This window comes from Malaclemys terrapin, chromosome 21 (assembly GCF_027887155.1).
Source record: "Malaclemys terrapin pileata isolate rMalTer1 chromosome 21, rMalTer1.hap1, whole genome shotgun sequence".
Taxonomy (NCBI): domain Eukaryota; kingdom Metazoa; phylum Chordata; order Testudines; family Emydidae; genus Malaclemys; species Malaclemys terrapin.
Genome location: NC_071525.1, coordinates 20,886,404 through 20,900,622, shown reverse-complemented (window position 1 = coordinate 20,900,622; position 14,219 = coordinate 20,886,404). Strand labels below are relative to the sequence as shown.

Sequence of the window (14,219 nt, the reverse complement as noted above, 5' to 3'; positions counted from 1 at the left end):
TCAGGTCCCCGCCGGGCTCTTCCCCTCCTTGGCTGGGCCCCCGGCGGCCCCCGGCGCCCCCAGTTTGAGCTCCGGGCTCTCCGGGCTGGATTCGTTCTCCGAGCTGCATTCGCTCAGATCCGTGATCTCCAGCTCCGAGTCGGAGCCTGGATCCTCCTTGGGCCCCCCTGTGGGGCTCGACCCCCGGTCCCCCATCGCCTCCCTCTCCCGCCCCCCCGGCCCATGGCCCTCCGCCCTCAGGGGCAGGGCGGCACCGTGGGGGGGCAGGCACAGGCGTGGCATGGCCGCTGGGCCCAGCGCCCCCCTCTCGGCCCCCTCCCCCGCCAGCAGGGAGACGGGGGCCGGGAGCTGGGCCAGAGGGTTGGGGTAGAAATGGGGGGAGTAGAGGGAGGCAGGGAGCTTGGAGCTGCTGAGGGGGAAGGCGCCGGAGAGGTAGGGGTTAAATTCCAGGGGTACTCGGGGAAGGGGGGCGTCCTGCCGTAGGGGGCCAGCAAGGGGGGCTTCGAATAGCCGGAGACACCTGGGGGGGAGAGAAGGGGAGACATGAGTGACCAGCCCCCACCTCGGACGGGAGGAGGAGAAATCAGCCTAGAGTAGGGTCCCATCACCCCCCTCCCCCCCAGCCGGCTCACCCCACCCCCGCCAACCCCTTCCCCACCTCAGCTTCCCCTCCCCCTCTCTGCCCCAGCGGGAAACAGGACTCCTGGGGGGTTCTCTCCCTGGCTGTGGGATTGCGAGGGGAGTGGGGTGCAGGGGGGGCTGGGCGCCAGGACTCCTGGGTTCTCTCCCTGGCTCTAGGAGGGGAGTGGGGGCTGGTGGGTTAGAGCAGGGGGGGCTGGGAGCCAGAACTCCTGGGTACTCTCCTTGGCTGTGGGATTGTGAGGGGAGTGGAGTGCAGGAGTTGCAGGGGGGCTGGGAGCCAGGACTCCTGGGTTCTCTCCCTAGCTCTAGGAGGGGAGTGGGGGCTGGTGGGTTAGAGCAGGGGGGGCTGGGAGCCAGGACTCCTCGGTTCTCTCCCTGGCTGTGGGATTGTGAGGGGAGTGGGGTGCAGGGGTTGAGGGGGGGGGCTGGGAGCCAGGACTCCTGGGTTCTCTCCCTGGCTCTAGGAGGGGAGTGGGGGCTGGTGGGTTAGAGCAGGGGGGGCTGGGAGCCAGAACTCCTCGGTTCTCTCCCTGGCTGTGGGATTGTGAGGGGAGTGGGGTGCAGGGGTTGGGGGGGGGGCTGGGAGCCAGGACTCCTGGGTTCTGTCCTCAGCTATGGCTGAATCAGGCTTTTAACTGTGTGACACACACACCCCGCACGTGCAGGGGTAGCAGCCAGCCCTCCCCCCGCCTTCCCATGAACCCCAAGGGGAGGGGGGGGCTCAGTCACTCGTGGCCCCCCCAGCCCGTGGCCTGCCTGCTGGAGCTGCTGTGAGGGGGGAAGGGCTGGGGGAATTGGGGCCCTTGAGCTGAGACCCGACAAACTCATGTCCCTGCGTCTGAACAGCAGCAGCGAGGAGGGACTGGGGGCTCTGTACCCCCCATTTCCTGTCCCACAGCTGAGGGGCCCCCTCCCCATCGGGGCTTTCCCCCCCGCCCCGGGACCCCGGCTCTCACCTGAGCCCAGGAAGGGAATGGCCGAGTCCAGCCGCAGCTTCTCGCTCTCGGCCTGGCGCTCGAAGAGGGGGCTGCGCCCGGGGGGGTCCCCCAGGCGGGGGCTGGAGAAGAGGGACTGAAGGGTCTGGGGTGGGGGCAGAAAGAGAGAGTGAGTCCTGGGGGGGAGGCCAGACACCTCCCTGCCCCCCCCCCGCATCTGCATTACCCGCCACCCCCCATCGCGCTGCCCACCCCCAGCAGTACCTCGGGGGTGAGGGGCGGGCAGTCCGGGCCGTGCGCCCCCCCGGGGCAGGGGGCCAGCAGGAAGGGGGCGCTGCCCAGCTCCAGCAGCGGGTAGTTCACCAGCACCACCTTGCTGAAGTTGAACTTGTAGGTGAAGCGTTTCCCCTTCGTCTTGTGCAGGATCCGCTTGTTGTAGTAGTACCTGGGGGGGGGGGGGGGGGGGGGGGGGGCGGGAGTGTCAGTGGTTCCCGCGTGCCCTGGGGCCAGCACGGAGTGCCGGGGAGCGCGCCCCCTACTGACCCCCCGCTCCCTGCAGCACAGCGCCCCCTAGCGCCCCCTACTGACCCCCTCTCCCTGCAGCACAGCGCCCCCTAGCGCCCCTTGGGGGCAGCACGGACTGCCGGGGAGCGCGCCCCCTGCTGACCCCCACCCCGCTCCCTGCAGCACAGCGCCCCCTAGCGCCCCTTGGGGGCAGCACAGACAGAGAGAGGGGAGCGCCCCCTACTGACCCCCGCTCCCTGCAGCACAGCGCCCCCTAGCGCCCCTTGGGGGCAGCGCGGAGTGCCGGGGAGCGCGCCCCCTACTGACCCCCTGCTCCCTGCAGCACAGCGCCCCCTAGCGCCCCTTGGGGGCAGCTCGGACAGAGAGAGGGGAGCGCCCCCTACTGACCCCCCACTCCCTGCAGCACAGCGCCCCCTAGCGCCCCTTGGGGGCAGCACGGACTGCCGGGGAGCGCGCCCCCTGCTGACCCCCACCCCGCTCCCTGCAGCACAGCGCCCCCTAGCGCCCGTTGGGGGCAGCACAGACAGAGAGAGGGGAGCGCCCCCTGCTGATCTCCTTCTTTGAGAAGGTAACAGATTTTTTAGACAAAGGAAACGCAGTGGATCTAATTTACCTGGATTTCAGTAAGGCGTTTGATACAGTTCCACATGGGGAATTATTAGCTAAATTGGAAAAGATGGGGATCAATATGAAAATTGAAAGGTGGATAAGGATCTGGTTAAAGGGGGCAAACTGTCAGGCTGGAGGGAGGTTACTAGTGGAGTTCCTCAGGGATCGGTTTTGGGACCAATCTTATTTAATCTTTTTATTACTGACCTTGGCACAAAAAGTGGGAATGTGCTAATAAAGTCTGTGGATGACCTGAAGCTGGGGGGCCCATACAGAGAAGGACCGGGATATCCTACAGGAAGATCTGGATGACCTCGTAAACTGGAGTCACAGTAATAGGATGAAATGTAATAGTGACAAGTGAAAAGTTAATAACAAGAATTTTGGTTATAAATTGGGGACACATCAGTTGGAAGTGACAGAGGAGGAGAAGGACCTCGCAGTATTGGTTGATCACAGGATGACTATGAGCCCCCAATGTGATCTAGCCGTTAAAAAAGCGAATGCGGTCTTGGGATGCATCAGGCGAGGTATTTCCAGTGGAGATAAGGAGGTGTTAGTACCGTTATACAAGGCACTGGTGAGACCTCATCTGGAATACTGGGTGCAGTTCTGGTCTCCCATGTTTAAGAAGGATGAATTCAGACTGGAACAGGTGCAGAGAAGGGCTACTAGGATGATCTGAGGAATGGAAAACCTGTCTTATGAAAGGAGATCAAAGAGCTTGGCTTGTTTAACCGAACCAAAAGAAGGCTGAGGGGAGAGATGATTGCTCTTTATAAATACACCTCTACCTCGATATAACATTGTCCTCGGGAGCCAAAAAATCTTACCGCGTTATAGTGAAACCGCGTTATATCAAACTTGCTTTGATCCACTGGAGTGCGCAGCCCCGCCCCCCCGGAGCGCTGCTTTACCGCGTTATATCAGAATTCGTGTTATAGCGGGTCGCGTTATATCGGGGTAGAGGTGTATATCAGAGGGATAAATACCAGGGAGGGAGAGGAATTATTTTAGCTCAGTACCAATGTGGACACAAGAACAAATGGATATAAACTGGACATTAGGAAGTTTAGACTTGAAATTAGACGAAGGTTTCTAACCATCGGAGGAGTGAAGTTCTGGAACAGTCTTCCAAGGGGAGCAGTGGGGGCAAAAGACGTATCTGGCTTCAAGACTAAACTTGATAAGTTTATGGAGGGGATGGTATGATGAGTATTTGGCAATTAATTGGTCTTTGACTATTAGCGGTAAATCTGCCCAATGGCCTGTGATGGGATGTTAGCTGGGGTGGGATCTGAGTTACTACAGAGAATTCTTTCCTGGGTGCTGGCTGGTGAGTCTTGCCCACATGCTCAGGGTTTAGCTGATCACCATATTTGGGGTCAGGAAGGAATTTTCCTCCAGGGCAGATTGGCAGAGGCCCTGGGGGTTTTTCCCCTTCCTCTGCAGTGTGGGGCACGGGTCACTTGCTGGAGGATTCTCTGCACCTTGAGGTCTTTAAACCACGATTTGAGGACTTCAGTAACTCAGACATAGGTCAGGGGTTTGTTACAGGAGTGGGTGGGTGAGATTCTGTGGCCTGCCTTGTGCAGGAGGTCAGACTAGATGATCATAATGGTCCCTTCTGACCTTAAAGTCTATGACCCCTGGCTCCCTGCAGCACAGCGCCCCCTAGCGCCCCTTGGGGGCAGCACGGACAGTGAGAGGGGAGCGCCCCCTGTTGACCCCCCACCCCGCTCCCTGCAGCACAGCGCCCCCTAGCGCCCCTTGGGGGCAGCACTGATTTCCCAGCTAGGGGGCGGGTCCGAGGCCCTCAATAGCATTTAGCGGCTCATGAATATTAATACGGGAGGCGGAGTCTCAGGGAGCCCGGCCGGCCGAAGTGACTCAATGCGCTATCACGTCTCTCAATGGGGGGTGGGGGGCAGCCAGGAGCTGGGGGGGCCCAGGGCTGGACTCATCGCTACAGACGTTACAAACACTGCTACCACCCCCCCCACCGTCCTGCTGAGTCCACCCCCCCAATCATGGGGGGCTTCAAATAAACCCCTCCCCCGCTTATTTTATGTGTGGGGAAACTGAGGCAGGGTCCAGACAAATGCCTCAGCCTGGTTTCCCGTGGCTGAGAAAAGAACCCAGGAGTCCCGGCTCTGGAGCCGTTAACTACCGTCCCACCAGCCCCCCCACCCTTCGCTAGCTGGGACCTGGGCGCTCCGGGGGCTGGGGTGGGCTCTCAGGCGGTTGTTGTGCGTCTCGCTTTGGGGGGCTCCCCCCGGCTCCCCCCAGCCCCTCACCTCAGCGCCCGGCTCAGCTTGTCGTAGTTCATGTGGGGTTTGCACTTGCGGATGCCCCACAGCCGCGCCACCTCGTCGGGGTCCTTGATGACGAACTCGCCGTAGTCGCCCTGCCAGGCGATCACGCCCTGGTACTCCTCCTTCTGCAGCAGCTCCAGGATGAAGTGCCACAGCTGGATCTGCCGCGAGCCGGGGCTCGACTCGGGCTTGTAGGCCCAGTCGGGGAAGGCGAACCCTGTGGGAGAAGCGGACCCGTCAGCGCCCGGAGCGCGCCCTTGGGTAGCCTTGCGGTGGAGACGTGGCGCAGGGCGCACGGGGCAGAGGAGACGGGTCCCTTCCAGCTGGGCTGTGTGTGTGTGTGGGGGGGGGGGGTCCCGGTCTGTGTGTGGGGGGGAGGGGTGTCCCGGGCTGTGTGTGTGTGGGGGGGAATCCCGGGCTGTGTTTGCGGGGGGAATCCCGGGCTGTGTGTGTGTGGGGGGGGTCCCAGGCTGTGTGTGTGTGGGGGGGGGGATCCCGGTCTGTGTGTGTGTGTGTGGGGGGTGTCCCGGGCTGTGTGTGTGTGTGGGGGTCCCGGTCTGTGTGTGGGGGGGAGGGGGTGTCCCGGGCTGTGTGTGTGTGTGTGGGGTCCCGGTCTGTGTGTGGGGGGGAGGGGGTATCCCGGGCTGTGTGTGGGGGGGGGGATCCCGGGGGCGGGCTGTGTTTGCGGGGGGAATCCCGGGCTGTGTGTGTGTGTGTGGGGGGGTCCCGGGCTGTGTGTGGGGGGGGGAATCCCGGGCTCGTGTGTGTGTTCGTGTGTGAATCCATGCGGGTGTGTGTGTCCATGTGGGTGTGTGTCCGTGTGTGTCCATGCGGGTGCGTGTGACCGTGTGTGTGTGTGTGTGTGTCCATGCGGCGATGTGTGTCCCAGTGTGTGTGTGTACGTGTGTGTGTCCATGCGGGTGGGTGTGTCCGTGTGTGTCCATGCGGGTGTGTGTGTCCATGCGGGTGCGTGTGTCCGTGTGTGTCCATGCGGGTGGGTGTGTCCGTGTGTGTCCATGCGGGTGTGTGTGTCCATGCGGGTGCGTGTGTCCGTGTCCGTGTGTGTGTGTGTGTCCATGCGTGTGTGTGTCAGAGTGTGTGTGTATCCGTTTGTGTGTCCATGCGGATGCGCGCGTGTGTGTGTGTGTCCATGGGGGTGCGTGTGTCCGTGTGTGTGTTTTTGTGTCCATGCGGGTGCGCGTGTCCGTGCGCGCGCGTGCACTGACGGGGGGTTTCCTGTCCCGTGGGAATTTTCGAGATGCTTTGAAAGTTTTTCTTCCTCCAAACTGAGACAAAATCAAAAATCTTTTCATGACCCAACAAACTGAACCAAAGTCCGTTTGGGGCCATTGGCCTTCGGTGGGGCTCAGTGCGCATGTGCTGCCTTGATTTCCCGCTGCCTGTCTCTGCTCCCCTGTGCGCTGTTTAGGGACCGACATTGCAACGCGCCGCGTGCGGTCAACTCAACCGACCGGCAGCCCAGTTCCTGTTGCAAACGCCAGCACGGGACAGTCCGACCATTTCGCGCCGTCCAGTCCCCAGAACGCTTCCAGCTGGGAGAGTTCGAGTCCCAACCCTGCCCGGGCTGGCCACCGACAGACACACAATTCTTCAGACTGCCTTATATAGCTCTGAGCAATTCTTGGCCTGCGTGTGTGTGTGTGTGAGAGAGAGAGAGAGAGAGAGAGACTGTGTGTGTCGGTGTGTGTGTGTGAGAGAGAGACTGTGTGTGTCGGTGTGTGTGTGTGTGTGTGTGTGTGAGAGAGAGAGAGAGAGAGAGAGACTGTGTGTGTCGGGGTGTGTGTGTGTGTGAGAGAGAGATTGTGTGTGTCGGTGTGTGTGTGTGAGAGAGAGAGAGAGAGAGACGGTGTGTGTGTGTGTGTGAGAGAGAGACTGTGTGTGTCGGTGTGTGTGTGTGAGAGAGAGAGAGAGACGGTGTGTGTGTGTGTGTGTGTGTGAGAGAGAGAGAGACTGTGTGTGTCGGTGTGTGTGTGTGTGTGTGTGAGAGAGAGACTGTGTGTGTCGGTGTGTGTGAGAGAGAGAGAGAGAGAGACTGTGTGTGTGAGAGAGAGAAAGAGAGAGACTGTGTGTGTCGGTGTGTGTGTGAGAGAGAGACTGTGTGTGTCGGTGTGTGTGTGTGTGTGTGTGTGTGAGAGAGAGAGAGAGTGTGTGTGTGTGTGAGAGAGAGAGAGAGAGAGAGACTGTGTGTGTGTGTGTGTCGGGATTTAATCACACTCGCCTCTCCCCACACACTTGCTGATCGTCTCTGGCGGCTCGGTGAGCTCCAGGCCGGCGGCTCGCAGACTGCAGACCCCGGGCCCTTGGCGGGAGGCGGATTTCTCGTGCCCCCCCCCCCCCGGTGCCCCCTCCCTGAAGAGCTGCTCGCTAACAGCCTCCGCCAGACCCCCCCCCCCCCCGCGCGTCACCGCAACGGGCACCGACAATCGCGACTTGTTACGCCGGATTCCCGAGCGCCCGGAGCCGGGTGGACACGGCCCTGGAGGGTGACACCGGAGCCGGGGCTGCCTTGGCCGGCGCTTGGCTCGTAGCCTGGTGTCAAATCTCCCGCTGAGTTGCGGGGCCCCCCGGGAAGAGCGCTGCGTACCCGGGTCCCTGCACCCCCGGCTGAGCCCCGCGGGGTTATTACACCGGCTTCGGCCCCCTCTCAGTGCCCCCCGGTCCCCCGGGCTCTGAGTGACTCCAGGGGGCCGAGCCAGGCACTTGTGGGGGCACCGCTCGGCACTCGAGGCAGGAAGGAGGCCCCTGGCCCGGAGCGAGGCTCTGGGAGCCCGGACTCCTGGGTTCTCGTCCCGGCTGCTGAGTGAACTTGGGCAAATCACGCCATGGCCTTGCGCCTCGCTTTGCCCAGCTGTGAACCAGGCCGATGCTGAGCGGTGCTGGGAGGCTCTGGGACAAAGGGGCTGGGGCGGCTCCCGGGTGGCCGCTCCCAGGGTATCGAACCAGGGGGCTGGAGGGGCCTTGGGGAGCCCCCGGCCCTGCCCTGAGGCCAGGCCAAGGGCCCCAGCTGCGGGCTGCGTCCAGCTCCCGTCACTCCCCCTCGCAGGACGAGCCAGGCCAGGGGGTTAACCCCCGCCGAGCTCGGGGGCTCGGATCCGCCCCTCCGGTTTGTTGCTCTCCTCTGCCCAGCTCTTCCCGAGACCGGGGCCGAGCCGCGCAGGGCAGGACGTGCCGGGTCCGACAAGGTCTTTGTCTCAAGGACCCCATAGCCCGGGTGTGACCCGCTCCGGCCCGGCCCGGGTCCGCCTGTCCCCGCCGCTCACAGCGGAACCTCCCCCAGGGTCCAGCCGGGGCTATCCGGGGTAAGCAGCGGGTCCGACACACCGCGGCGCTGCTCCCGGCACTGGCCCGGCAGAACCCCCTGGTCCCGCGGGCCGAGCCTGGGCTCCCGCAGGGCGGCGGGGGCGTGTGGGTCCGGGCATGGGGGGCAGATCTCACCTCCCGCCTCGCCTCTCTAGCCCGGCCCTGGCACTACCGGGACGTGTTAACCGCTCACGGGGCCGCCGAGGCTTCGCTGTGTCCCGGGGCATTTCGCCCAAGCGAAGGCCGGGCACAGCGGGGTCTCCAGCAGCGCTCAGGGGGTCAATCGCTCCCGGGCCTGGGTGCCGGAGCTCGGGCGAGCTGCGAGCTCCTAGGCCGGGATCTCTCGGGCCGAGCTGTCCGCGGGGCCGGAGAGAAAAGCGGACTCTGGCAGCCCGGCAATGAACCAGCCGGGGGGCGCCAGGGGCCGCGGTCCGGAAGCGGCGCCCGGCGGGGGGAGGCCGCTGCGGCTTTGATGGTCTGGGCTGCCCCAGAGACCCGCTCACCGCTGCCTCGTGCGTGAGAGAGGCCCTGCGTGTGTGTGTGTGACATGTACACACCCGGAGACAGATGTACAGCGGGTGTGTAAATCACAAACCCACACGGCCCCCTTCACAGATACACATGCAGACACCACACACATATATGCGTGGATGCTGTGCGAATGTCTACACACAGACACACACTCACACATACATACACACAGAGCGTCTGTCTCTCACACAGACACACACTCACACAGACACACACATGCACACGCCCAACACACACGCACACAGACGCGCACACACACACGGGCACGCACGCGCACGCACACACACATACACACACACACACACGGGCACACGCACACGCACACACGGGCACACACATGCGCGCACATACGGGCACACACGCACACGCACACACATACACACACATGCAGACGCCCAACGCACGGGCACACAGACGCGCACACACACACGGGCACGCACACACACATACACACACACACGGGCACACGCACACGCACACACGGGCACACACATGCGCGCACATACGGGCACACACACACGCGCGCACACATACACACACAGCATTAGAGGAATGACAGGCTGGTCGGGCCCTTGCGAGCTCACTCCGCCAAGGCCCAGTAACCCCAGCTCCTGGTTCTCAGCCGGGGGGGGGACACACCCGGGGACATCGGCTCCCCTGGAGATTTGCCCCGTTTTACATCAGGCTGCAGGACAAGCCCCAGCCAAGACAGCTCCAAGTACAACTTCCTACAGCCGCCGAGGGGGCTCGGCCGCTGTGTGGCTGAACTGACACGTGTCCGGCGCCAGTGAGCGGAAAAGAAAGCGATGGGACGCGGCCGGTCCCCATTGGTCAGGCCCCGGGTCCTGGCTTTGGTAGTTTGTGGCAGCGATTTGTGAGGTGAAACTTGGGGGCGCACGAGACACCTCAGCCTCCCGAAAGCCCCCCCCCCCCCGGCAGCCGTGTGCCACCTGCTCTCAAACCTCCAGCGTGTGTCACGGCGGGTATGAACCAGCCCTGCGGTCCTTGCCGTGGCGTGGGGCTCGGCTGCCTTAGGGTGTCGCTGCTCCCCTGGGAGACGTCACCACGGGACGGGGGGACCCTCGGGATCCAGGGCCCAGGTTTCAGCCCCTTTCCGGCCCGGCCGGCGCAGCCCGAAACTGACTCGCCTTCCCAATAACCCGCTGAGATCCCCCAGGGGACTCACAGCCCGACAGCCAGTTAGACGTGGCCAAGCAGGTGAGTGTGTGATCTCAAGTGTGTGTGTGTGTGTGCGTGTGCGTGCGCGCGCGCGTGTGTGTGTGTGCGCGTGTGTGTGAGAGAGTGAGAGTGTGTGTGTGTGTGTCTGTGCGTGTGTACATGTGTGTGCGTGTGTGTAGAGAGCGAGCGAACTCCAGCTCAATATGTATTGGTGTGTAAGTGTCTGTAGTGCGAGGACACACGGATATAACGTGTGTGTGTGTGTGTGTAAACATACAAACACACCTGCGTGACAGCTCCGTGTCCATGTCAATTCACATGCCATGACACACACACACACACACGGCAGGATGGCGAGAGGTGTCTGGGGGTGGATGGAGGGATAAAGGGGGGTCTGGGGAGGGATGGAGGGATAAAGGGGGTGGATGGGGTGGATGGAAGGATAAAGGGGGGTCTGGGGAGGGATGGAGGGATAGAGAGGTGTCTGGGGGTGGATGGAGGGATAAAGGGGGTGAATGGGGTGGATGGAAGGATAAAGGGGGGGTCTGGGGAGGGATGGAGGGATAGAGAGGTGTCTGGGGGTGGATGGAGGGATAAAGGGGGTGGATGGGGTGGATGGAAGGATAAAGGGGGGTCTGGGGAGGGATGGAGGGATAGAGAGGTGTCTGGGGGTGGATGGAGGGATAAAGGGGGTGAATGGGGTGGATGGAAGGATAAAGGGGGGGTCTGGGGAGGGATGGAGGGATAGAGAGGTGTCTGGGGGTGGATGGAGGGATAAAGGGGGTGGATGGGGTGGATGGAAGGATAAAGGGGGGTCTGGGGAGGGATGGAGGGATAGAGAGGTGTCTGGGGGTGGATGGAGGGATAAAGGGGGTGGATGGGGTGGATGGAAGGATAAAGGGGGGTCTGGGGAGGGATGGAGGGATAGAGAGGTGTCTGGGGGTGGATGGAGGGATAAAGGGGGTGGATGGGGTGGATGGAAGGATAAAGGGGGGGTCTGGGGAGGGATGGAGGGATAGAGAGGTGTCTGGGGGTGGATGGAGGGATAAAGGGGGTGGATGGAAGGATAAAGGGGGGGTCTGGGGAGGGATGGAGGGATAGAGAGGTGTCTGGGGATGGGTGGATGGATAAAGGGGGTGGATGGGGTGGATGGAAGGATAAAGGGGGGTCTGGGGAGGGATGGAGGGATAGAGAGGTGTCTGGGGGTGGATGGAGGGATAAAGGGGGTGGATGGGGTGGATGGAAGGATAAAGGGGGGTCTGGGGAGGGATGGAGGGATAGAGAGGTGTCTGGGGGTGGATGGAGGGATAAAGGGGGTGGATGGGGTGGATGGAAGGATAAAGGGGGGGTCTGGGGAGGGATGGAGGGATAGAGAGGTGTCTGGGGGTGGATGGAGGGATAAAGGGGGTGGATGGGGTGGATGGAAGGATAAAGGGGGGTCTGGGGAGGGATGGAGGGATAGAGAGGTGTCTGGGGGTGGATGGAGGGATAAAGGGGGTGGATGGGGTGGATGGAAGGATAAGGGGGGGTCTGGGGAGGGATGGAGGGATAGAGAGGTGTCTGGGGGTGGATGGAGGGATAAAGGGGGTGGATGGGGTGGATGGAAGGATAAAGGGGGGTCTGGGGAGGGATGGAGGGATAGAGAGGTGTCTGGGGGTGGATGGAGGGATAAAGGGGGTGGATAGGGTGGATGGAAGGATAAAGGGGGTGGATGGGGTGGATGGAAGGATAAAGGGGGGTCTGGGGAGGGATGGAGGGATAGAGAGGTGTCTGGGGATGGGTGGATGGAGGGATAAAGGGGGTGGATAGGGTGAATGGAAGGATAAAGGGGGTGTCTGGGGAGGGATGGAGGGATAGAGAGGTGTCTGGGGATGGGTGGATGGAAGGATAAAGGGGGGTCTGGGGAGGGATGGAGGGATAGAGAGGTGTCTGGGGTGGATGGAGGGATAAAGGGGGTGGATGGGGTGGATGGAAGGATAAAGGGGGGTCTGGGGAGGGATGGAGGGATAGAGAGGTGTCTGGGGGTGGATGGAGGGATAAAGGGGGGTCTGGGGAGGGATGGAGGGATAGAGAGGTGTCTGGGGGTGGATGGAGGGATAAAGGGGGTGGATGGGGTGGATGGAAGGATAAAGGGGGGGTCTGGGGAGGGATGGAGGGATAGAGAGGTGTCTGGGGGTGGATGGAGGGATAAAGGGGGTGTCTGGGGAGGGATGGAGGGATAGAGAGGTGTCTGGGGATGGGTGGATGGAGGGATAAAGGGGGTGGATAGGGTGAATGGAAGGATAAAGGGGGTGTCTGGGGATGGGTGGATGGATAAAGGGGGGGGGTCTGGGGTGGACAGACAGAATCACAAACTCCGACAGCCGAGTGCTAAGTCGCATTTTCAGAAGTGTCTCCTCTACACACGGTGCCACCTCACAACCCAACGGGCCCTGGCGGCCGGGCTGGGGTGGGAGATTTTTCCCCTCTGTGCGGATGAAATGAAGAGTTTAAAACTCGCCGGGAGTTGAGGGACCCCCAGTCTCCCCTTTCCTGGGTCCATTGCCCGCTCTTTGGGGTATTCCTGCGGCCCCGGCTGGGGGATGGGCTGCGTCCTCTGGCGAGGGGCGGAGGAGGAGGTGGGGAAGGGAAGGAGGGTCCTTACCTGGAGCCCAGAGGGCCGGGACCGGGGAGCTGAGCAGTAAATCCGACACACAATTACAATCCATGCTGGGCAGAGGTGGGACCTGCGGGAGAGGAGGGGGGAGACTCACTGGATACGAACAAACGATACGGGGCGGGGGTGGGGGGCTGGAGAGACCGAGAACATCGAGAGAGAGAAGCGGGCCAGGGGGCGAACGGAGGCGGTGGAGAGACAGAGGGAAAGAGGGCTAGAGATGGGGGGATCGGAAGGAAAAGGATAGGAAGAGAGAAGGGGCGAAACAGCGAAAGTGAAGCTAGGTGGAAAAGACCGAGAGCGAATGAAAGAAAGAAAGAAAGAGACCGAGGCGGGGGACTGGCGGGCAGGAGGCCCCGGTGAGGGCCGCGTTCAGGACTCCAGGAAGTTTCCTGCTTCCGCGGCCGCGGAGCCCCCACCCCGAACCCCACTGAGGGGCCGGCTCGCGGAGCAGAGAGCGGGGACCCCTTTCCAGTCGGGGGGGGAGTTAAGAGCCCCCCGCGCCCTTCTTCCCAGTGCTCATTGGATTTGTGGTTCTGGTACCCCCCCAACCCCCTGTGCAGCCCCAAAGTGACGCCCGATCGCTCCCATGGGAGGGGGGGCAGGAACATGGGAAGCGAACAGGGGTCGCCATGAATCCCCTCAACTCCCCAGCAATGAATCATTTCCAAGAGACCAAACCCAAACGCAGCAGGTCCGCCCCCCCCCCCCCCGTCTGCCCCCGCCATCCCCTTCGCTCACCGGCCGCATTTTAAAGTGTAAACTTCAAACCAAAGGGGTGGGGGTGGGGGTGGGGGTGGGGGTGGGGTCTGGGCCGGAGGGCTTTATTGCCACAGACATTAACCCAACTCGTTAATTAGAGCAAAGACACTTCCTCCCCCATCACCCCCTCCCCAAAACTTCCTCCCCCAATAGATACCCCCGCCTGCCATCTAATGTGTCTTAAATCAGCAATCTCGCTCCCGCAACCCCCACTTATACCCAGCATCCCCATATTCTCCCCCCAACCCCCACTTGTACCCAGCACCCCCATGTTCCCTTCCACCCAACCCCCACTTATACTCAGCACCCCCATATTCTCCCCCCCCAACCCCCACTTGTACCCAGCACCCCATATTCTCCCACCCAACCCCCACTTGTACCCAGCACCCCCATGTTCCCTTCCACCCAACCCCCACTTATACTCAGCACCCCCATATTCTCCCACCCAACCCCCACTTGTACCCAGCACCCCCATATTCTCCCCCAACCCCCACTTGTACCCAGCACTCCCATATTCTCCCCCCCAACCCCCACTTGTACCCAGCACCCCCATGTTCCCTTCCACCCAACCCCCACTTATACTCAGCACCCCCATATTCTCCCCCACGCACCCCCCACTTATACCCAGCACCCCCATATTCTCCCCCACCCAACCCCAACTTGTACCCAGCACCCCCATATTCTCCCCATCCAACCCCTACTTGTACCCAGCACCCCCATGTTCCCCTCCACCCAACCCCCCAT

General features: G+C 62.2%; 1 protein-coding gene across 1 annotated transcript; it reads right to left on the bottom strand.

Annotated features, from left to right (window-relative positions):
* On the bottom strand, window positions 1-12,765 carry ERFL (ETS repressor factor like). The gene is given in 7 exon segments (XM_054011250.1): window positions 1-167; window positions 255-446; window positions 449-520; window positions 1,599-1,722; window positions 1,842-2,022; window positions 5,009-5,243; window positions 12,702-12,765. Coding segments are annotated over 7 exon segments (1,035 nt in total).
* Between the last annotated feature and the right edge of the window lie 1,454 nt (window positions 12,766-14,219).